Here is a 25,040-nt window from a genome sequence, read left to right on the forward strand (position 1 = left end):
TGTGCCATCCCTCAGATAGCGCATGTCGTCTGATGTCCGCTCATGAATCGGGCTCTTCGCTCACGTGATCACTGTACTGTTGATCTGGCCTCTGAGAGGAAACCGCTACCCGTATATGTTATCAATTAGCATAGCCAGAAAGTGCGGAGATGGTTGACGTCCCCTCCCCTGAAATTTTAAATTTTGCGTGTGTACATATACATACACACATCAGGGAGGTTGAACCCCACCACCCTCCTTTCCCCCGAAAAAAATTTCTGACAACGCCCCTTGTCGTTGTTAGAAATCCGCTATATTCGGCCTTCCCATTTTTGTTTACTCGATAGAGCTACGGACATTTTTTCGCTTGAGCCGTTTACCTTCATCTAACTGTTTCGATACGTTGCGCCATGGAGTAAGGAAAAAGTTAGGAGGGAGGATTCCGCCACGGGATTGAAGCATACGGTGTCGGACCAACACGTGACCAAAAGGTCAGAGCGCGCGGTTTGTTTTAGTACTCCTCGTTTTGTTTTTTTCTTCGGACCGCCCACGTGAGCTAGCCGAACGAGCGCTCTTTGATTGAAGACTACCGGGCAAAAACCCAGAAGTCTCGACAAATCTCATTTCTTGCGTGATCATGATGCAAAAAGTCACGTGTTGGACCGACACTGCTGGCTTAACGGCGCGTTCGCTTGCCAAGGCTGGCTACGTGACGTTTTTTTTTCTTCCTCCATGCGTTTCACCTACTGAAATAAAACTTGTATAACCGTGTCGCCACACACATGACTCCTAACGCTATAGACGATCTCTTTCGGGAGTTGCTTGCAAGCTTTGACGTAACTCAGTGATAAAGGTGATGACATTTAACTCAGAATACCCCGGTTCCTTGCGCTTGGGAACTGAAATATCCATTATTTTAATTATGGGCGATAGCAGCGATGGACACCGAAGATGCTGACGGAATCGAAGACGGACGACATAACCATCAAAAATGGCTGCAAGGGTGAGCATATTACAGCTGACGGTTAAAACTCGCATTCAAAAAGTTATTAGTTAAGACTAGAAAAATGTCCGCATCTATGCTCATCAACATTTACCGCAAAAAAATTCTCTGTTTTTGGTGTTCTTTCTATTTCGTTTCAGAAGCGTTATTGCACGTTCCCAGCGACGAGCAGTTCCTGTTGATGTTTCTTCGAACCAAAAAGTACAATGTTGAAGAGTCTTTCAGGGTGTTTCAGAACTACGTTCGTGTTCGTCGTGACGTACCAGAGTTTTTCAGAGGACTTATGCCGGCGAACGTTCCGCTCAGAGAAATTTGCCACGAAAACCATCTGGTTATGACTTCGATGGAGGCCGACGCGCATGGGCGAAGTATGTCACTCATTAGACTGGGTGAGTTCGCGCAGTTGCTCCAAGTGTCTCTATCGAAAACGTGAGCTTAATAACAAATATTGTTCATGCTGGCTTGATTTCATTTCAGCGACTGCTACGTTATTTATTCATACATTTGCATTGCACCATTTCACTCCATAACATTTCTCTCCCCTGCCTTGCGTCACAAAATGCACCCGGGAATATACCCTAGCTCAGCCTGCACGTTTTGCCCTGCTAGCAGAGAAGACCTCAAGCACATTATGTGGCAATCTGAAAACCACCCCCCACCCTTAACATTTGCAGAGTTTTGCGTAGTCGGGAGGTGTTGGAGTCTGGTCTGACATGCGTAGCTACACCCCGACCTTCAGGAAGCTATCCTGAGGTGGGCCGAGGTGGTAGAGGAGGACTACCGCGAGTAGGATAACATCCCTCGCCTTCTTCTCGCAGCCCCTTTCCCTTTAAGGTGGGGCAAATAAATCTGTTTCTCTCTCAAATCCTCTGTTTCGCCAGTAATGAGCCTTCGATACTTCGCGAATTTTTCTTGCGCGTGTGGTATATACAGATGCTTTAATCCTGGATTAACGAGAGGTTTCGGGCAGACGCAACGCTGCTTAAGCATGAGGCGATCTTGAGCAGCGCCGTTTGATGATGTACACAATGTTTTTTTCAACTGTGCTGATTTCACAGGGCAAAATGACGCGATGTAATTCCGAGGCTTCTCGGTTGAAGACGGTACTACAGAGCTAAGTTGAAGACTACGTTGCTTCCACAGTGTACTGAAATATGAAGAAACTGTACTAGCTTATACATAGCTGGTATTAGCCCGTAATGAACAATGAGCAGCCATGCACTCGCACGAAGCAAGAGGGGAAGGGCGAAGTTGAGCAGCCGCTTCCTACCGGTCATTGCCGTAACATTTTCGATCTTTTGGTTTTAGCTTGTGCATTAGATGCGCATTGCTCACGAAGTTTCTCCAGCCGTTCGTCATTACCGTTGTGATAAACACAAAGCATTGCATTGTGCGCGGATAGAAAAGAAAAGATGTGTTTATGTGAAAGATTTAATAACATGGAAGCACTAAATTATGTATTGATCTTTTTGTCCGCGCCAATTGGTGTTCGCATGAAGAGCAGTCGTGACAAACCATAACGCTGAACTGCTTTCGGTGTCCTCGCCCGAATCACTTTTTGTTTCGCTGCATGCGTGCACTTTAGCCGAGAAAGACGACGATTCAGTTATACATATGTCACATGGAGCACTCTAGATCTCTATCAAGTCTATTCGAAATAAGGTTTCTTGATCCCGATTGGCTAATCTGTGCGAGATGTGGAGGGATGCCAGCACCGGTGAGAAATTCTATCCCGATCGAGGCTTAATCGCGCTCGAAAGCGGCCGCGTGACACTCGTGTTGCGTTTGCACGCACACTGGGAGTCATCCGAGGCTTTCCAGAACGAAGCCGCTGATCAGTTGCGCGCTTCCAGGGACTTGTTCATTTTCACTTTATCACGACTAACGAACCTTGGAGTCCGCACACAAACCGCACAAAAGCTTTGTTGATGGTGAGCTCAATCGGGTTGACGCCGCTCCACATTGACGATGCCATGCTCTCCACTCCGTCAGTCTGTATCTACTCGCCCAAGAAGCATATCACTTGGCAGTGTTAGACCCAGGTTGCTTTAGTGCACTTCATTTTGCGCTGACAAAATGCAAGCAAGCAGACATATGAAATTTAACTAATGAGAAGCACTTCGGTAACGCCCGCAAATAACGCCCAAGCCGGCTAGGAGGGCCAACGACATAGTGGCGGTGCATGTTCACAACGCAGCCAGTGCCCTTCCTGCTATTGCTTCCGCAAACATGACGTCACATGAATACTACCTAAGAGAAGTATTGATTGCTAGACACCGTGGACTTCCGCCAGCGCTAGTAATGGCCGCTTGCGGAAGAACTCCGGCGCGTTTCTGGAAGTCTAGAAGTGACGTTTCAAGGAATAAGTGATTGCTCACCGTTTTGCTGGCATTTCGGGCCCTATGGAGCCTTCACAATGTTTGCGTTTTAAAGGGGAATTGCGTTAATTACTAGATGCACGATTCTCCGTGAAGGTCAGTGATTACTGCACTGTGATAAACTTAGTACACTGTTATTAGTGTACTTTAATACACCAATCAACGGCCAAACAATATAGGTGAACGTTTGATTACTCCAGCTCTTTAACAGAAAATGATGGACTGATGGCGAAAAATACCGCGTAACGCTCAACAAAAATGCTTTAAATGGATAAGATCTTCCTTGAAAACGAAAGTATGAACGCACAGGGAACCTCGCAATCGCCCTGTTTCTTTTTTTCATTTTTTTACAGGTAATTTCACAGAAATACAAGGAAACCCAATCTAAGTTAGAAGGGACGTTTTGATTTCATTAGAGGATTGATTTCATTAGAGGATGCGCTCTTGCTTCAAAAAGAGCTCATATTAGAAAACATAGAAAACAAGACATTGACAGTAGGACTATATCTCGATTTTAGCAAAGCCTTCGATCGTGTCAATCATGCTATTCTCTTACAGAAAATGGAATGCTATGGTTTTCGGGGAGTTGCATCACAACTTCACGCTCCTACCTAGATGAAAGACTTCAATTTACCGAAATAGGCACTCACAGATCACGTCTGCGGCGTATCTCTTGTGGAGTACCACAAGGCAGCATTTTAGGGCCAATACTTTTCCTTTTTTACATTAATGATATAATAAAATTAAACACCACGTGTCACTTCATCATTTACGCCGACGATTGCACCGTATTTTTTAAAGGCCATGAATTATGTAGCATTCAAGCTGAAGCAAGTGCGTTCTGCTCGAAGCTGAATGACTGGTGCAAGGCAAACAGCCTTGTATTGAATGAAGCCAAAACTAAGTGTGTTATATATCGTGCTCGCGGAGCGCTGGCTGTAGTACCTAAGGAGCTTGTCCTAGGTCCGTTCACTGTTCGCATTGAAAAATGCGTTAAAATACTTGGCATCATCTTCAACGAGCACATGTCATGGAATGACCAGGTAAACGCGGTTACGTTGAAAATGGCTAAGTGTGTAGGACTAATTAGCCGTCATCGACACATACTGCCAGCTACAATAAAGAGATTACTTTACGACGCGCTTTTTAATTCCCACCTATGTTACTGCTTCCTGGTATGGGGTAAAACTACAGCTCTTAATATGTCAAAACTGAGCGTGTTACAAAAGAAAATGGTTCGACTTATTTCAAATGCTCCCTTTCTAGAACATACCACCCCTCTTTTCAAACAGCACCAAATAGTGAAAATATCAGATCTATATACTTACAAATTGCTATGCTGCTACAAAAAGGCAGCACTCGGGAAATCGGACACATTTCTTAAACTCGCGAACCTTAAACAAAACGTAATTTCCTACCATGTTCGATATCAACCGCCTTGGCACGTTCCGTTCTCACGCACACACTATGGAACGCAACGCATCCAAGACATCGTCCCAAGAACATTAAACTACTTCGAAACGCAAGGAACAGATGTTTTATTTCACACAAAAAAAGAAATTAGAGGTCTGTTCACGTAACAATTCAAACTTGCCATTTCCAATATTGGAGTATACACGTATTTCGCAAGTTGTGTTTTCCTTCGTTATTCCTATGCTGCATGTATATATATATATATATATATATCTATGTGTATATTATGCGCATGCATATCTGTACATAACTGCGCATTGTACATTTTAACGTACTTGAAGTGCTTAGTATATTTCCTTGCATTTTTTTTTTCACTTTTTTTTTCCTCTTGTAAAACATTGTAAAACTAGTGTACCTGCGCCCGTAGTGAATGCACTACGGTATCAATGTGTAATTGTGAGCAACTATTAATATGCATTTTTTTTTCACTTTTATCAAGTGCTGTACCCTGTCGTTTCACCGCCGATGGGTGGCTGGGGCTTTGTCAAGCTGTCATTGGGCAGCTTTTTTCCCGGCCACCTTTTTTCACCGTAAATGTTCTTGTTTTTGGTGAAAATAAAGTTCTTTGATTGATTGATTGATTGATTGATTGATTGATTGATTGATTGATTGATTGATCGATTGATTGATTGATTGATTGATTGATTGATTGATTGATTGATTGATTGATTGAAGTTCTAACGGCATGAATACGTTAGTGCAATTGGTTGGGAAAGAAAAAGCTGTTCGTTTCTCCTGTCAGTGGGTAACCATTGCCTACAAGAAAATAGAAACGGGACTTGAAAGAGTAGCTCACTAGCTCAGTTCTGTCTAAAACCATATCGATTTTATTTTTTCTCTTTAAAGATGCATGCAATAACTGGTCTCGCTAATTATAAAACTCAAATTTGGCTTCATTGCCTTTCTAGGTGCGTGGGACCCTACCATGTGCTCGTTTATCGATTTCATTAGAGGTACAATGGCTTTGACGAGCAGCAATTTCTATGAAGACGCCGCACAAATCCGCGGAGTGGCGGCTATCGTGGACTTAGAGGGACTTGGTTTTCATCATTTCAGGCAGCTCACTCCAGCGTTGCTCATTAAGATTGCCCACATCACGCAGGTAAGAAAGATTACGGCAGCTTTGCAATAGTAGAGCCAAGGCTGAAGGAAGAGCGCAGCTGGGTGCACCTTCTTTGTCTCTCTTTCTTTCTCTTTCTCTCTCTTTATATGTGTTTGTATTTTTTATGTCTTTATTTCCTTTATTTCTCTCTTCCTCTTTCTTTCTATTGCTTTCTTTCTCTTTGTCTTTCTCTCTATGTCTGTGCATTTCTGTCTGTATATCTTTCTATGGATTAATTCCATTTATTTCTCGATATTATTCTCTTGCTCTTCCTTTCTGTCACTTTCTTTTTTTCTCTCTTTCTCTCTTTCCTGCTCTCTATTTTCTATCTATTTCTTTCTATCTTTTTCATTCTCTCTCTCTCTCTCTTTCACGTGTTCGTTTTCGTTTGACACTCGCACCTGCTTTACACGGTAGAGGGTCTTGCCCAATTGCTGTGGCGCATGCCCAACTGATGAGTTTTGCATGACGGAGCACAAGTTCCCGAGAGCTTAAACACCTTCAATGTGAAGAGAATGAAGAGAGCGCGTGCCAGTTCATGATGATGATAGTTTTTAGGACGGATCGCTAGTTACCGGCAGCTTAGACAACTTCGCTGTTAAAACAAACTTGTTATTTTGTGATGATGATGGCGCTGTTTTAAAACATGGCACATTTCTGTCCCTTATTTCGTCCTGTTATATCGAGCGCCTCATCCCGGCATGCTTGATGCCTTTAGGTAACATGCGAGGGTTTATTGGTCTGCTGCCACCTCGTGCAATGATCACGTGCCACGTCACGTCCTCTGACAAAAAGTTATTATAGTTGGGATTTTACGTCCTGCAACAACGGTGTGATTATGAGGGACGTCGTAGCGAAGGGCTCCCGAAATTTCGCCCACCTGGAGTTGTTTAACGTGCACCCAATTCTAAGTACACGGTCCTCTAGCATTTCGCCTGCATCGAAAATACGGCCGCCGCGGGCGGGACTCGAAAAGAGTGTTCCACACTTGCCACTTTGGCTGCGAGTGGCGCTGCCTAACACTCCCAGGAATCACACACACAGAAATACCCAAGAACATAAACTGGAGAAATACCCTCCGTCGTGTATGAGTCGGTAGGTTGTGGGTTCGCAGGTAGTGGGTTCGAGCCCCACAGACGCAAAGTATTTTTTTCGTCAACCTAATTCATTTCAGTTCATACCTTAAATTACTACGCTACATTTAAAAACAACAAATTATGTTTCATATACGCTTGCCTCGACTAATATGTCTCTTGGACCCATCTGGTTTCGCAAAGCTGGTATCACTTTCTACGGACATACCTCCAGGTGCTACTTAGCATAAATAAGTTATCATCTACACGTGAATAACTTCTAGTAGATTTATCCTGTGGAATCCGTCACACGCCCATAATTTGCATAATTCCGTATTTGCGCCTAAATTTTACAAATTGCATAACTTTTCGTTGATTAATTTGGTATCGCTTGCATTAGCATTTCGCAGATGCCTAGAAACATCTTCTGCCTTTGTTTTTAAACAGACATATAACACATTATGTTGCATGTTCTAGTGCAAAAATACACACAAACGGAGTGGAGAACTACACAAAGAACGCCACTTGGTTCGCCAGTTTTGTAGCCTCTGATAATTCTGGCCCGACTCAATAAGTACTTAGCTCTAAACCTTTGGTGATAGATACTATAGTGGCTCCTCCATGTGGCCATAAAGGCTGTCTTGCGTGTTTGTGTTTATTTTTGCGCTGGATGCGGTATCATAATGCAATTGGCAGCCAACTAGCCAAGATATCTATGTATATGCTTAGCATATCTATAATGCACCCCACATTTGACCAAAACGGGAGTGATGGGAGGGATTTGCTACCTTTCTCAGAAGCATCACAACTAACATATGTAAAAATTTTCGAGCACCTGCAGTGGATTAGCAGTGTTATAAAAATAAGGCAGTCCATCAAATACGTCCAATGTTTCCACGCATTTACTCTACTCTGCATTTGCAGGACTGTTCGCCAATGCGAGTCAAGGCTGTGTACGTAATTAACTACCCATCTGCTTTCAAGGCCCTGTTTGAAGTCGTGAAACCTTTTTTGAAGCACAAGCTCTTAACGAGGGTATGGTATATTCTCTTTCATTTGCTATTAGAAGCTTGATTTTTACAGCAGGGGAACACCATATGCAGCCTTATTCAAATTTTTACGAAGAGCGAAGCTCGAACTGGTCCCAGGCAACATCTTAATTCGAGCACATATACTATTGCCACGCCCGCTTCATGTTTTATTTTGATGTGTTCGGGTTTGACCAGCAAGGACGGTTAGCAACGCTCGACGCTGACCGTGCACTCTTAATCAAGTCCTGGCTAACGCATGCCCTGTGGGCGGGACGCTTCAAAACTCAGGAAAACTCCCGGCTATAGTAGGGATTCGAAAAGGAGTTAGCCGTGACAAGTGTATATAAAAAACGTGCAACCTTCACCGCCGCCTTATAGACGGCCTGCAGTATTATGGCGCGTCGCTGTGGGCCGCGTAAATAAAAATCCCGGCTACAGCTCAGCGTAAGCTCCCGCGTGCTTTAACTTGTCGGCGCAAGCGTCGGTGTATACGCATGCGCCGACAGCGTCAGCCGCAAAGGCGAGCTATGCTGCGAGGAGGTATTGGCCTCGAGGAGTTACGGAGTCGCCCTCTATCGGACGCGCCTCGATTGCGTGCTAGGCAGGATACCGCGGCGCGCTTCCCATAGGTTTTGCTGTCGGCGCTGCACTAAAACACATCGCGGAAGCCCTCCAGGACATTTCTGTAAGTACTTTCGAAACTAAATATGTTCTTTGGTATGAAAATAACAATTTTCGATGAACAGAAAGCACAAGATAGCTTACAGTCGCTGTGCTTTGCAGAAAACGGAGCGCCCGCTTCAAGCGGTCACCGCGATGGAGACGCCTGAGCTGGCTTCTTGCGTGAAAGGTAGGTAGTCGCTGAGTGCAAACTATGTGAAATATCTTGTTAGAGTTGACTGTCTGTATAACCAAACGGAGCATAACAGTCTCACGGGTTCGCGGCGACCGACGGTGCGTCTGCATGTATGAGCGTCTGCATGTATGTCCGTACTCGTGGTTTCGCTTTCGCTGCGATCGTGTTTCGGCACCGTGCTGTGTACTTTAGGCCGCATAATATAAGAATTTGTGAGTACAAAAATAGGAATTGTTGTGCGGGCGCTATCAGAGCAGTTCACAAACACTTTCGTTACAACTACGACTTGTGCGTCTATGGCAACTTGTGATATGTGCCGTCCCGACGATTCAGTTTTTTTTTTTCGGTCTAAATTCGTGTACATTTCAATGTCATTTGGCAAGTTGCCTCGCACTGCATATTGATCGGCCTTCTCTACGAGCAATTGCTGGTGCTTCTATTTCTTAATTCAGTGCATTCGTTTCATTCGGTGCTCACAGAGAGCGTGAGAAAATGCGCTGCCTTTTTTAATGTGTTCCTTAATTATCGTTCCCTTTGTATCGCAGTGAACTTGCCGCTCTCTGCAATCAACAGATTCATTGAGCAAAGCTTCACCACATCGAGATTGTTGGTTGAAGGAGAGGCAGTGTACGAGGCCAAGCATGTCGTTGCATGCAACGTGAAGGATAAGAAAGAATGTACAGTAACGTTCGCCGGACTTGTACTACAAACGTCGGCGGTAAACAAGGACCCGCACGAAATTGAAGTGACGGTGAAAGAGAGAGAAGTGATTGGAGCAACCTGCAGCTGCAAAGCAGGGTAACAACAACGCGTAAAGAGTAAAATGCAAAATTTTAATGCGCAGCACTGTTTAACGAGTACCGCAGCGATTTCGGCAGCAGTGCCGTGTCTAACGGAAAAATCGTGCCATCTTTCCCACATAAATAAATATGGCTTCAAGAAATTAAAGACAAGGGGTTAAAGAGTAACACAAATAAATTTGGGGGTTATACGGGGTTGGGAAACTCGGAAGTTTTGGCAGAACCAGCATTAAAAAAAGAAAAAGAAAGAAAAAGTACTAAACATAGGAAGAGAACGGTACGAGCCAAAGAATAGTACCTATTAGGAGACAATTCACTGAATTTCTGTAGCTGTTTTCAAGCATGTATTACATTTAAACGTGCAATTTTTAGTAAATGCTATGCTTTTATTACTTTGAGCTCATATTTAAACCACCTTAAATTTATTGAACAATTTGACCACTTTTTGTGATGTTCACTAGGACAACCACAAAAAACTTCCCCTGCTTTCCTTGACTTCAGTATCTGCTGGCTTCATACGGTCGTGATTAACGAAAATTGGACCCGTGGGTTACCCTTCTCAATTAGAATTTAAGTATTCTGCAAACACGAGTAAAACGATCAGGAACCTAGTGCATGTCTGTGAGTTGAAAAAAGCCCCCGACTAAATATGATTGCAATATCCTATTGTGCTTGTCTATGTCGAAAACCAAATGTCATTTCAGTGGATGCATATGGCTGTTAGTACGGTATATTGCTTCATTCAGATATATATAATCTAACAGTTGGTTTCACATGTCTTCATTCAGGCTGCACAAATGCAAGCACATGGTTGCACTACTACTACACATTAATGCAAGAGAGACCTTTGACATCCTGTCATCTACTGATCTTCCTCAGCTGTGGGGAAAAGAGCTGAAGACAAGCATCAAAGAGAAATATGCACCAAGGAAGGTTGTGGACCTTTCCTGTTCAAAGAAGGTAAACAGTAATTCCTTTCAACTTTACTAATTTCAAAATTGAAAGTCATAGCAGCCGTAAAATAAGGCAACGAAGTCAAAGTGAGATATGTTTATTCCTGAAATGTTTAGGTGAACAACATCCACGTAGAGCTGCCTTCTGAGGACATCTTGAAGAGGCTGCTGCACGGTTTACCATACAGTTCTACAGCATTCCGTCACAGTGAAAGCAGTAAGCATACGTGTACTACTATGAGATATGACTGGCTACCATTATTTGTGTAAAGATAATGCCAACCATAAGAAACCTACAACCCATTGCGGCAGAGAACATATTTGTCGGCTTGCACATTATAAAACCGCTTGAGCTATTTGCACTAGCCGATGCTGTTAACACTCTGTGCAAGCCACACAGAGAGAAATTATTGCAACTACACAAGGTCGTAGCCAGGACTTTGTTTCAGGGGCTTCGATACCTCTATATGTACGTATGTGTATGTTATTACCTGTATGTGGATACGTACAGATAGAAAATTACAGAAGGGGTTCGGACCCCCCAACTTACCTTTGGATGCACCAATGCTGCTGCATCTTGCTTACTGCAAACAACAGACCGAGATGCTTTGATACTTGCAGTGTCATGCCATTCAGTAGCACCGCTAAAATTTACTGTTTCCAAATACCAGTGGACTCAACACACTTCACTGAAGTGGCAAGCCTGACTACAGGCACTTCCATATACATTACGTAATGTTATCTTCACATTTTGGTGCTGGTTGCCACAAGGATACCTTCCATAGGTACGAGTTAGAATTTTCTATGCATGCACCACACACTGATGCTGCAGGAAGATATTAAAGCAACATTGTTTAACTATGTCTATCTCTGCTATCATGGCTTGTAAACTTTTTGCCAGCTGCGCATTGAAGCAGATGCTTACAAGAAAACACAGACAAATGAAGTTCTGGTAATTAGACAACTGTATTTATTACCAACGCAGTGCATGTCATGAATAAAATCATAATACAGAAACCACTTATAAAAACTGTAAGCATAATGTGCAGTCACAGTCATAGTGTATGACATGTACATTATTGTACAAGCTTATTATGTGCAATGAACAAAAACTATTCTGCATAAGTTGTGTCAGCGGTGTCTCGACTGGGGCTAGTTGGTATGGCGTGACTGTAGGGTGTATTGCGGCACTGCACACACAAAGTGGCAAATACATTAACATGGTGTCTACTTGTTTCTTGTTTTTCATCGTAAGTTTCATTTGTGAACCACCTTTGCAGCGCAATTGACCATACAATCATATGTTGCCACTTTCTCACGTTACAGCCATGATTTTTGGCACTTACGCAATGTATTTTCATTCCAGGAAACCACAAGCATACAGCAGATGCAGCCAGCAGCCCCTCTACAAGTGGTAAAGAAGCCTGCAGTGCTGCAGATGCAGCAAATACAAGCACAGTGTCAAATGAACACTGTTCAGATGTAGAAATATCAGAGCAACATAAGGAAGTACCCAGTGAAACAAGGCCACCAGCACTGACAGAAGCTGTCATCAAAGCAGTAGAAGCAGGGGCACTCTCAACAGAAGACATTTGTTTACAATTGCAGCAGACGTATACACAATCAAACATTCAAACAATTACGCACCTGACAAGAGAACAGGCGGACTCACAATATTGGATGCTCTACAGAAAAGGACTCATAACGGCATCTATTGCTTATTCTGTGTACACGCGTGTGCATACACTAAAAACAAAAATGGGCCCCCATGACGTGCGCTCACTGCTTAAGTCAGTGTTGAGGGAACAAACAGTGCAAACTCCAGCTATGTCAAGAGGAATCGTGCTTGAAAGAACAGCAAAGGACTTCTACTTAGCCACAACAACACACCAAAATGTAAAACTAGAAAGCATGGGCCTTGTAATTTTCAAAGAACACCCTTGTATTGGAGCAAGTCCAGATGGACTTGTAACCTGCAACTGCTGTGTTGCCAGAGTGCTAGAAGTGAAATGCCCAGTTAATTTGGAAAGGTTTCGGACAAAGGAGCTCACAAAACTAAGCAATGGCAATTTCACCCTTAAAAAAACAAGTAGATACTTCTGCCAAATACAAGTTCAAATGGGAGTTTTGGGAGTAGAGAAAGCTGATTTTTTTGTTTTCCAGGACAGCGAAAATGCCTTGCTGCTAACTTTTGATTTTGATGAAGGCTTTTTTAGCAATGTTGTCGAGCGAGCTCTATATTTTTTTAAGTCTTATGTCGTCCCGTACATAACTCATTATAAGGCATAAGATGTAACAGTTACTTTTAACCTTGAACAGAAAATTGATCACAAAGGTGGAGACTGTAAGGATGACATTACATTCATTGTGATGGCACTATTGAGCTCCATCATGAGTAATCTGCAACAAAATGGTTGTATAGGTAGCATTTTTACATTGAAAAAGTGTTTTCATGCATGTTTGTGTTTACATTTAAACCACTGTTTGCAAATGTAAGAACATGGGCATCTACAGATTCTCTGTACAGTGCGAATAATGACCAAAAATAAATGACAGCTTGTTTATGTGGCTTCTCTGTTGTGCATTCTGCTATCTTAAAAAATAATTTCCTAATTTAAAAACTTGTCATCATTGAAGATTGGCCTAGAAAGGTTAACAATTCCAGCTATGATCTGCACAATGTCATCAATAAAAGGAAAAAGCTCTATTCCTATGTTTCCATCCAAAATCTTGAATAATTTCATTCGTTGGATTGCCCTTTCCACGTGAACTCGTGCTGCAGCAATGTTTTGATTCCTTTCGGCATCACCTTTTGAAAGCTGCTTTTTGTTCCTTAAGAAAGGTGGACGTACCATTGTAACGTGATGTTCAAGGCATAATTTGTCAATCAGAAAACCCTTATCTACCATAACACTGTCTATGGAAGGTAGGAACTTCTCCAGCACTTTAGATTCTTTAGTTATGAAGGAATCGGATGCCCTTCCTCCGTAGGCTTGGCTGACATAGCTGATGAGTCCTCCTGGAGTCTCACAGACAAGAATTTTAGCTGTATATGTGCCCTTATACCAACTATATGTCAGCAACTGAGATTCCATGTCCTTGGGCCTTTGTAGTGGAATCTCAGTACAGTCAAGTACTGCCCGAACAGTGGTGTAATCTTTAAAGTATACAGTCAAATTGTCAATGACAGCTTCTTTTGTAGGCCAATATACTGCTTTGCGCAGTATTGCTGCAAGGACAGTCACGCTTACTTTAAAGATGTCGGCTGCAGTGGTGCGGTGAACACCAAAGAGCACACCTAAAACTGAAAATGTGAGGTTGTGCTGCAACTTCATAAATGTGAGCAGCACAGCATCTTCATTTGAAATGCAAAACCCCTTAGCATGTGCAAGTAGTCTACAATCTGTGTACAGGTCGCACAAGTTGTAGAATAGCTGGAAACAGGGTAAACCAGAAAGCACATTGAGGGCTTTTTCATCCTGTATAGTTGAAATGCTTAGTGGCTGGTTTCGCAGTGCATCAAGGGTGCCGACTTGGATGCCAATGTCGTGAGTAATTGTGAGGACCTCGGCAGGTATGTCTGAAGTAAAAAATGATTATTATTCCGGCTGTTCCCATCAATGAAAAATACAGATTAACCGTGTTCTTAACAAACCTTGGCTACAGCTCTCACTTGGATCTTCTCCATCCTCAATATGGACAGCGAGGGAAGTGGTGCTGGCCTGAGGCTCATCAACAGCCAGTGTTGTGGGATCACCTTTCTGGAAAGCCTCAGCCAGAGGTCTGTCCTCTGTAAATGAGAAGCACTGATTAAAATTTGCCTGTGCTTACCCAAAGCACATAGCACATTACCTACAACAAATATTAAACATAGCAACTTGATCCATCAGTGGTTCTAGACATACGGGGATGAACATATATTACTACAGTGCAGCGACACATTTCAAGCCAAAGGCAGAGATGTTTGCGTTCTTTTGCTTCCAACTAGAATTCCATTAATAGTGGTTAGTTTGTGTGCCTCCTGTTTTTATGATACATGCTTCATGACTGCCTACAAAGAAAGGTGGCATTTACTTTTGTGATCTTACTATTTTATGGCCTGTAGAAAAATTCTCACAAGTACTGATGCGGTATCTATAGCCACTTACAAGTCGACATATGCTCGTCTAGTCATGTTATACAATCGTTTGAAAAGTTGAAGCGTATTTTTTATACAGGTGCACGAGCTGTTCCTCCAGGGTATTAGCTGACAGCCACATTTATTACAGTACAGACAACTAGATATTGCATCACAACACAAACGCTTGGTGAAGACTTCAGGATCTTGGCACATTTATCACAACATTGTGAGTCATCTATGCATCACAACCAAGACATGGCAGCATAACTTCCCTTACATGCTTGCACTTATTTCAATGTGCAGGTGCGACTCGTTTTTCTTGACATGATGACATCATAAGAAATGGTTGGGCATTGCACAACTGGTTTTGCATATTGGGAAAAATATTTGTTCTGTGTACATGCTTTAACCATAATTCCTTGCATTTACTGTGTCTTGAATACTACATGTATGGAGTTCTTGCCAACACCCTAAAACTCAACAACCATTCTGCTCTGGACTCCAAGAAAAGGTAAATGAAGTACCCATGCGCATTCGGCACATTGCATGTATCATGAAGTACGACATAAATATGCTTGTTTGGCACTGGCATACCCATGAATTGCGAAAACCAGGAAAGGCCAGACGAACAGCAAACATGCCTTACAGGCTTGTTTGCTGTATTGGTACACATTCCAATTGAAAATTCAGCCTATGTATCAATAAAACCAGGCACAATTCATTTACGCAGAAGTAAATTGCCATTGCACGCAGGGAGCATCACTAGGAAAAACGAATATGCCTTGCAGTTAATCATTTGCGAAAACCTCAGCTCACATGGAAATTCGCCGCTTTTAAACATGCAGTGTTTAGTGCAGGAGAACGCAAGCTTGGCTGAAAGAATGTTATTGCCAACATCAGCCAAACACGTCAGCCGCAGTGTTTGACTCGCCATGTGAGCTGAGTACATCCACCAGCAAACGTGGTATGGCTTATTAAGGCGAAAGCCTTAATAAGCCATACGACGGGCAGGGGATGATGAATACATCGACTGACGAGAAAAAGAAGGCGGCTTTCGCCTTCTCCTCGTCTTAGGCGATTGCATAAGGGGCCCTGTGAGTTTTTAATCCAATGTATCTAAACAATGACTTACGTATCTGCAGCCGATTTCGTGGACGTGGAGCCCGGGGCTGACGATCGAGAGGTCGCACGGGAAGGTTCTGCGATGGTATCGCACCTGGTAATAGGTAGCGCCTTTTCCATCCTGCGGATATGAGCACTATTAGTCGGCGGGAAGCGCGCGCGAGCGATCGTCTCACTGCGCGCTGTCTGCTACTCACCGAACAGCGCAGCACCGACGCAGTAGCGAAAGTCTTCGTCGCGGAAGTGCTTGTTGCACACACGACTCGTAGCCGATGGCTGCTTGCCGGTTCTAAGCTTCACAATCCACGCTTCGCGCAATTTCTTGTCCCGCGGGTACCGGTGCAGGCTGACACCGATCTCTGTTGCGTAGGTCCGGCACTGCGGCACCGAGCAGTAGAGCACCATGTTCGTAGCCTTCGGGGGCACCCACTCCTATTACAATGGCTTCGACTGTGCTCGATATGCGAAAAAACATCCGCAGCTGAACAGACCGCAGCGCAGATGTGACTTGAAACTTTCGTTTTCAAAGCACGCGGCAGCGCTCCACAAGCAGCCGACGCGGCCGCTGAGACCACGTGATCCTGCCAAGGACGTCACGCCGATGGTGGCGCCGGCATTTCCAGTGGTGGGCCTCGAGGCCAATACGCATGGAGCTAACTACGCACCCTCTCTTGCGTGCGTGAGAGAGAATAGGGGCTGCTACGCTCTCCGTTGCACTCCGCTTCTGCTGTTTTTGCGGGGAGGAGGTAAAAACGAGAGTTTGAAGATATTGCGCGATGGCAAGAGGGTTGCGTTTTTGGCGCGAGTGGTTAGTTTTAGCGCATTGTACGAGAGCGGCGGATGTTTAATAGGTTGGTGTGGTTTGTTGAGCGTGCCGCGTGAGCCGGCACTCGGCCGCCATCGAAAAATTATCTTATCTCAATATTAGGGGGGGTGTTGCGAGGACATAGCGACATCCCCTTGCACATGAAATGGCTACACGCAAGCAGTTGCAGGACTACACGACGCTTTCGCGCCATTTCTGTCTCGCTGGTGCGCACATTGCGCACACAGCCCGGCGCATCGTACCTGCCTGGGTGAGTGTTCTTCTTTCTTCACATATATGCTCGTGCTGTTAGCGTTCACATTGTTGCATGCTTGCGCTGATTTATATGAATGACGGTATTGAGCTGCCAGAATATTCTTTTGACGGCTTTTGAAATAACTATACGAGTATACGAGTACTTTGTTGTAATCGTCATCCGTCTCTATAGTCGCGCACGTGTTGTCGTGCTGGTCGCATTTATTGTGAACTCTCATACAGTTCAGAGGCTTTCGTCGCTCTTTACAGGTGTCACTGAGAAAATCACTTCGTGTTGCTTGATATGCTGTGTAATTTTAGCTCTCGCAAGGCTTCTTATCTTTCGGCTAGCAACTGTCCTCTGCATTTATGGTCAATGATACAATGCAGCAATCAAAGGAAGCATATTTTTGCTAGCAGTTGAATGATAGGTCGTTATACTTCGCATTTACATTTCTTTGATTACCTTTGGGAAGCGGAAAGTTTTTCCGCGATCAAAAAGTGATAAAACTGCACTTACGAGCACCGAAGTCGTTAGTACCGTTTCATTGGATCAGGCGCTCATTGATACGAGTAGCGGCATCTCTTGTTTTTAGGAGGCAAAATCAGCAATTTGACCTTCTGAATAGCGACAGTCTTTAAAACGCGTTTTGCTGCCTAATTTCTAACAAGTTTTAAAGCCAGCCTCATTCATGCTCGTGAATACACTTGCGTATTTACTGTGCCCCTTCACTGATTTCCACAGTATTTGGTCACATTTGCCCATTGGTCTTATGCAGTGCCAAGTCAAGTGTGGACAAGTACATCAGTGCATCATGCACCAGCTCTGGTGCCTGTACAAACTGCAGATCTCGATGAAGGTAAAGTAATGCGTCGTATGTAATTAGACGTTAGCTAGTTGATGGCATTTTTGTTCTCTCATCCATCATTTCATGCGATGCAACAGCGATATATAACCGTGGTTGCATAAAAGTATTGTTGTTTTCGTTGGCAGCTTATTATTTATGTTGGATTGCTCTGTTAATGTTATTACAGAGAAGTGAAATTCATACAGCAATCTTAATAAGGGATATAATTGTTGTTCATCCTCGTGATTCTACACACAGAATTTGAATACCTTTGCAGGTGACAAAACCTTCTGACACAAGAGCCAGGCGCAGTTTTATCGAGCGACTGGCAAGGAGCGCACACCTTGCAGGTTTTCCAGCAGCATCAGCAGCAGCAACACCGGCCGTGGTGTTGTTTACAATGCCGTAACTGAGCACACGATCTTTCTTTTTGTGTTTTTTATTCATTTTCTTTTTTTTTTTGCTTTTCACTCCCATCTAAATATCGCCGCCGCAGCCGAGCATTGACCTGCAGCAGCGAATTAATTTTTAATCATGCATTGGCTGCTACCATTCAAATATTCGCTGTGACTGTCATTCACCTGGTATTGAAGAAAATTCGTTTGCAATGTCGTGCTGTTGCAATATTGTGCAATATTGTGCAACCAAGTTTTAAGCCAAGTTTGCCTGCCACTTTATTTACTTAACGAATGAATCGTGAGTCTACTGTAAAACTGTTTTCCTTGTACGTGATTATCATCAAATTGCGATTGTGCTGTGGTTTTCACTTGCAGCCGACATTCGAAACAGAGCTTCACCTTTAGGAAAAACTGGAAGTTTCATGGAGAAGTTCAACAAGGTCAAATGTGCAATGCCCGCATATTTCGTGGAGATCGATGAGTATTTCTGAGGAAATGATGCTAAGCTTTTTCTCATAGCAGTAGTAAGTTTATGGTTAAAACACTATTAGAAAGCTTCATTAGCAACGTCTGAAAACACTTTCATATTTGTAACTTCTGTGACACTGTCTACACAAAATTCGTCAAGGTGTATAACAGATTGAAAACGTCCGTTTACAGTCTTTGTGTGATGTGCGAAAACACCAGGTGATCTAAGAACAAAACGTCGCATGTATCCTCTGGTTTTCTTTTTTTTTCCGTCAGGATGACATGACAGCAGCCCGCCCATCGCCTGACCGCAGACTTTGGAGGGAGTTCGACAACAAGGCGTTCAACTGCGATCAAGTGCAAGGGAATGTGAAACTTTCGTTTGGCACACTTCTAGAGAAAGCTCTTATTTTGCTTGATGGTGTACTGTATTAAGGGCCTCACATACCCAACTGGGTATGCTCAATACTTCGTCTTGTGCAGAGTATAATGAACCCAGTTTTTTCCCAGGTGTTTTGCCGGCGGGAAGCTGCTGAAGACACATTGACATGATCAAAGGTATTTGTTAAGCACCAGAATATATTTGTCCGAAAAAAACATCGGATGGCACGTTTATCGTTTCCTTCAGCGCTGAGCATTGCTTTTAGCGCTGTTTGTATTTTTTTACAATAAATACTTATTTTTACACGTGAGCAGTACCTGTTTCTCGCATGCTTATACACGCTAGACACAGCAGGTACTGTTGAACTATGAAGCTGGTATGGTCCGTCAAGTCATTCTCAAATGATTCCGCTGAACGGTACATTTATGGGGAACGCGGTGCGTCCATGCTTTAACCACCGCTACTAAAAAAAAGAACGATGCGAATTTTTATACGCATGTCTAAACACACTGCATGCTTATAGTTTCCAAGCTCACAGTTAATGGTCAATCTAGGTACCCATCATAGGGTAAATGAGCGCAAAAACGCTCCTATGTGATGTAATCGGTTCACGTTAAAAAATCCACGTGGTTAAAATTAGGCAGTATTAGCATGCGCTACCCAGAGCTTCGTGTGCACAATTTCTTGTGTTTGTTGCCACTGTGCATCTGTCAAAGACTAGACACTTGTGTACGCACGTTACTTTCCGAATACAGTATAGCGTACGTGCCCAGCCATCGCAACGTCTGTGCACACAATTCTAAAACTCTGTTAGCCAACAATCAACCACTATACGGCGTGCCACTTGACGTCTAGGGAGTCCGCATTCGGGATTCCACAACCTGACTGCTTTCTTCCTTCTTGTGCCACAAACACAGAAAAATAGTAATGAAGACGCTAGATAGGATCAAAGGGGGATTAGTGAAAAGACCTTCATCCTCAAGTGGGCATAAAATAGGCTAGTAATGATGAAAAACAAAATGCTTCCTTGGACAAATTCTCGAATCGTTTGCCGTGAAATGTATATATCTAATTTAATGCTCTACTATTAGTAACCGCATGCTGTCGAAACCAAATGCAGGCAGTAGAGCTTCCACGAGGTGTTCTAGATTTCGCAATACCATTCACTCTTTTCTCCTAAATCCGCGGTAGGCAATGTCTAAGTCTAGAAAACAATATTTGCATAATTAAATTGCCATCCTCTGGAACGTACATATGTGCCAGCGCGAAGTGCGCACGCCTGTCGGTGTACCTCGTAATAACATCGCCGCATTGGCTAAAAAAGTTCAGAATTCGTTAAACATCCTCATGTTCGACAAATGGCCACTCTACGTTAATTTTCTTACGATAATATGTCATAATTTAGCAGTTTCAGTTCCTCGCAACGACTGCCACACTGAGGCGCAACCGCTTTGTATGTGCGCAATAAAAAAATTTGCGCAAACTCTGCAACACTAGAACCTATTACTCGATGGTGTCAAATTCATTTTCCATTAAAGGGGTCATGAACCACTTTTCCAAGTAATGATCTAATGGCCTCAGTATCGGAGTGTACTGCCTCCCGAATCGATTGCCGCAAAAATTTCTCGAATCCATCAAGAATCAGCGGAGCTACGGGGGTTTGGCGCACGCTCCCAGCGCTTTCTCTCTTTTCTCGTGCCGACGAGCGCACTGGAAGCTAGACAGCGAGGGATGGCATGGGGGAAAGAAGTTACGCCAGCGCGCGTCATGAAACGCGATCGCTCTCCCGCTGTGGCGGCACCCCGCGGCAAGAAGCGCATCTGATCCGAACGCCGCTCTCGATTTACGTCGGCTATCGGCCAATAAGCATGCTATGTCTCTTGCGACGTACAGCGGACAGACGCCCCGCCCACCGACGAGAGTGAGAACCGGCCTCTGTTTGAAAAGAGGGTGCCTGGGGAAACGGCAACTTCGCGCTCCGCTTGTGGCCATTACGCGGCGCGCACGACTGTAATATTTGGCAGAGCAGTTCATAGCCGTGTCAGCTTTCCGCAGGATGTGTTTTTTCAATCAGCCCAAGGGGTGCTTCATGACCCCTTTAATGTACCACTCTACTATGTTCTCGATTTCTGCTGTACGCAACGCCTCTCAGTAATCCGCACATAAAAAATTAAGTTCGTCTATATGTAAAACACTCCAAAAGGCTATCCTATGCACTCTAGCACAGCAAACTAACATTCCCCAGTCGCGTGCGCATGCAAATGCAGCTGTGTGGATGTAGCTCGTAAATGTTTGCGTGTTCAGCCGTGTTAATCACGGCGAGATTTGTCAAACATTGGTCAAAAGGTGAGACTTGTACACAGTTAGGCACTGCATGCCCATGAAAGTGCCGTTCGCACCAATACTATACTTAATACATTGCATGGTCTCGGGCTTCCAGAAAATGTTTCGTAAACTTATGTGAAAAATATAGCATCATCCAGTGTGATTTTAGCGCAATCTCAGCTTTGAGACGAGTATGAGGTGATTTAAATAGCGCGGCGGGACCGCTATATGAGCGTGAATCTAGAAGTTCTCAAAAATATAGCCTCTGATGGAGACGTAACAGAACACCACAGATATTTCTGCTATAAGTGCTGCCGGATATAAGATCCAGTCCATGTTAGCATCATATTCCTGTCTGCGCACTGCGCGCCTGAGAATGGCAAACGGCGAGCCGCGTCTCCAGCGTTCAAAGCCCAATTCGCGAGTCACGTACGTCGCGCGAGTGGCGTGCAACATAAACGGCATTTCCTCCGGGGCGCCGTCCGCCGAGCGACCGCGTAGCTGCATACATTCAGCGCCAGCTCCTCGCTTCCATGGTCGACGCAAGAGTCGGCCATATTTTTCATTGAAGCTAAAATAATGTCTACTGGTATCGTGTCATTCATCTGAGGGGAAGCGACGTGCAATATCCAAAGTTTAGAGCCAAGAGAAGTTCCTTTACAAGTGAAGCTCATCTGCAGTGCGTGCACGGCGTACCGCACCTGCTCGGGCGTGTTCGCATATTGTATATATGGCTGACAATACCACGATTATCAGCGCATGTTCATCTCAGTGTGTAATTATTGCGGGGAGTGGGTCGAGCCAACGTCGGTAACAGGTAAAACATCCTAGCATATGAGCGTGAGCGGTTTGTTCTGAAGCACGGTCGACTACGGCTTCGAAATAAACTGAATAGGCTTAGTGACGATATCGGCTACCGGCCTGGTAACCGTCGGCGGTGAAGCGGCCAGCGACGTTGCTGAGAACACGGTGATTCTCCGGCGGTAATCGGCTACGTCGGTGTGCGGTTGCCGTGGATGGATTCCGAGCACACGTTCCACGGCAAGCGAATCTTGACGTTGAAAACTCGTTCAGTCCACGAAAGACAACAGGCTGACGGCCAGAGTTGCCACTGACTTTCAAGTAAATGTCACCAAACAACGAGCAGAAAGTCGCCAAAAGTCGCCATTTTTTTAACAATTTCGCCAAAAAAGTCGCCATTATAGATGTGCGCGGCATATCCTAGTAATAGAAATTTTCACTGATGTATAGCCCCGTAGAATACAGTGCCATTCAAAGCCCTTAAAGTATCTTGACATTCCTCAATACCAGGCGCATCGCCCCTTCACCATGGGAGTGCTTGGTGCACCTGGTTACCCGACTAGCGGCAAGATGTGCGCGGAGGCGCAAGTGTGAAAGGATAAAACGCTCATGATATCCTTCCATCCCTGTCCGCTCGTTTCAAAGGTAAAAGTGTGGTAAACCTTGAGCGAAAGCCGCGAAGGCTTTGTTTGTAGACAGCTTTACATCCCCTCATATGAAAAAAAGGATTACCAGGTTTATTAAAAATAGTAAGACAGAATTCTTACAGGTATCGTTCATTAGTGAGTATTATAGCTTTCAGTGTGAACTAATATGATACCGGACGCCACTGTCCTTTTTATATATAATCACTTATATCTACCCGCGTCAATCCAGTGCGTTATAATTGAACAGGTAGACATTGTAAAATGTTATATAGCAAGTGTTTTCATTGCACACGCTCACCGAGAACAGTAGAAAATGCCTGAATAAATAATTTTTTATTGCACGAACACCCGCGTATCCGCCCATCTTCGCTATACGAGCTCGATTAGGGGATACTGCAGCGGTGAATAGGTCGCCAAGCTATTCAGAATAGTTGGAGCTTTGGCGGAACAAATGGTCGGAACACATGACCAACCCGTCATCTAGCCCCTTCAGAAGCGAAACTTTAGCGATGCTCTGAAGCATCTAGATGAATCTAGATGAATTGAGTTAGAAGCGTGTAGATGAATTGAGGAGATGCACACGAGTTACAGGACGGACATACAGAACGGCGCGTAATGTGCACCTCAAAACCCAGAAAAATACAGATAATAGTGCCGCTCATTCGTTGGGAAGGCACTGAGCTTAGGATGCATAACTCAGTGGAGACCTAAGCTGAAAATCGCCAAAAATTCGCCATGTCGCCATTCATAATTTTAGGTCGCCACGGGCCTCACAAATTCGCCAATTTGGCGAAAAGTAGCCACCACTGGCAACCCTGCTGACGGCCAACATGAATAAAACTCGGATATTATGCACACCAAAATTCTTTAAATGTCACTGAGGCGCCAGTGCCAAATGTATGCGGAACAGTTTTATCTTCTTTACCAAGCACGCAAATTCGCTTGAAGCATAACTTGAGTGACGCCGTATATAGTTTCACGAATGTCATTTAAAAAAATGTCTCTTTACGTATCAGTGAACGCTACATGCATAATAACGACCTCCACTGCACTAATATGCCAGAGCGTGTAGCGACACATTGGTGCATATAAACCCCCGTACTTTTATCACTGTGACCGCGGGTGATGTGGTGTAGTGGTTAGCGTACGCGCTTGCTGATCGAGTGTTCGCGAGTACGAATCCGCGCGTGTAAATTGTGAATTTTTCTGTGGTTTACTTCTGATTGTAATATGTGTGTATGGATTATGTATGTCATAAAACATGTGTGTAAGTCTCCGAATACAGCTTAAAAGGTGACCTAAAATAAATTTTTGTTTCGCCGCTTCGTACACCGCCTATAGCTAGGACGCGCCGCAGCTGGGACGCACCGTAGGTAGGACTCCCCGTAGCCAGGACACCTGGTCACGTGGAACGAGGAGATGTCTATAGGCGGCCTTCAACTAGCCGGGAATCGAGACGAAAAATCTCCGGCCTATATTGGGTCCCGCCTATGAGATGAGCCGCTGAGAAAGCTACTACGCCGCGGGACGGCTACGGGCGGCGCCGCCTACAGGTCGTGCCGGCTAAACAAGCAGTATATAGGCGTTAGATTTTTCGTCTCGTTTCTGGGCTGTAGACTGCCACTTTAAGCAGGACTTGATTAAGTGTGTGCCGCAGTGTTCGGGAAGCTTCGCGATTGTAGTAGATCATTTTGTTAAGATTGCCCGCAGGACGCGAATAGTGTATAGATTATTCCGGAGCTTGCGCGACCACCAGTGATAAGACTGGAAAGTTCGATGCGTGATGTATAAAAGACGGCGCGTCCCAGCCACGAGCAGTTGATCGACGGTCGACGCTCTGTTCGCCGCTATCAGTGTATTGCAGTAGTTTGACTTTCAATTTCCCGGCCACAAGTTCGGCCAAATAAAGAGTTTCATCTCGGACGTGCTGACTGCCGCCTTCGTCGACGTCACGACCACGTGACACTATAAACATGGTTCTAGGGGACGTCTTTGAGAACACGGACCCAAATATAGCACACCGCCATCGCACATCATTCCCGCTATGCCTTATCTAGGACACAGCCTTCGGCTGGAAATTCGACAGCTTGGTGTCCATAAGAACATGAATAATAGGTACCCTCTTCGAACCTCTTACTAATCTTAAGCCATAAATCGCAACCTCAAAATTTGCTCGGTTTAGTGCTCACGCACCATATCGCAGAACTTATGTCTTGGTCAC

At 44.3% G+C, this 25,040-nt stretch overlaps 2 protein-coding genes across 2 annotated transcripts in view; one reads left to right on the forward strand and one right to left on the reverse strand.

Annotated features, from left to right (window-relative positions):
* Positions 1-25,040, forward strand: part of LOC119381867 (alpha-tocopherol transfer protein-like) — a 95,840-nt gene that overhangs the window by 68,008 nt on the left and 2,792 nt on the right. Inside the window, exons 3-4 of the mRNA XM_037649621.2 lie at positions 5,742-5,935; positions 7,933-8,043. Of these exons, the coding sequence (XP_037505549.2) occupies positions 5,742-5,935; positions 7,933-8,043 (305 nt within the window). The remainder of the gene's footprint in view (positions 1-5,741; positions 5,936-7,932; positions 8,044-25,040) is intronic.
* LOC125757218 (uncharacterized) lies at positions 12,385-13,992 on the reverse strand. The gene has a single exon (XM_049412603.1). The coding sequence runs from the start codon at positions 13,981-13,983 to the stop codon at positions 13,258-13,260; it is 726 nt and encodes a 241-aa protein (XP_049268560.1). The 5' UTR covers positions 13,984-13,992; the 3' UTR covers positions 12,385-13,257.

The sequence above is a fragment of the Rhipicephalus sanguineus genome, chromosome 2, assembly GCF_013339695.2.
Source record: "Rhipicephalus sanguineus isolate Rsan-2018 chromosome 2, BIME_Rsan_1.4, whole genome shotgun sequence".
In the NCBI taxonomy this organism is placed as follows: Eukaryota; Metazoa; Arthropoda; class Arachnida; order Ixodida; family Ixodidae; genus Rhipicephalus; species Rhipicephalus sanguineus.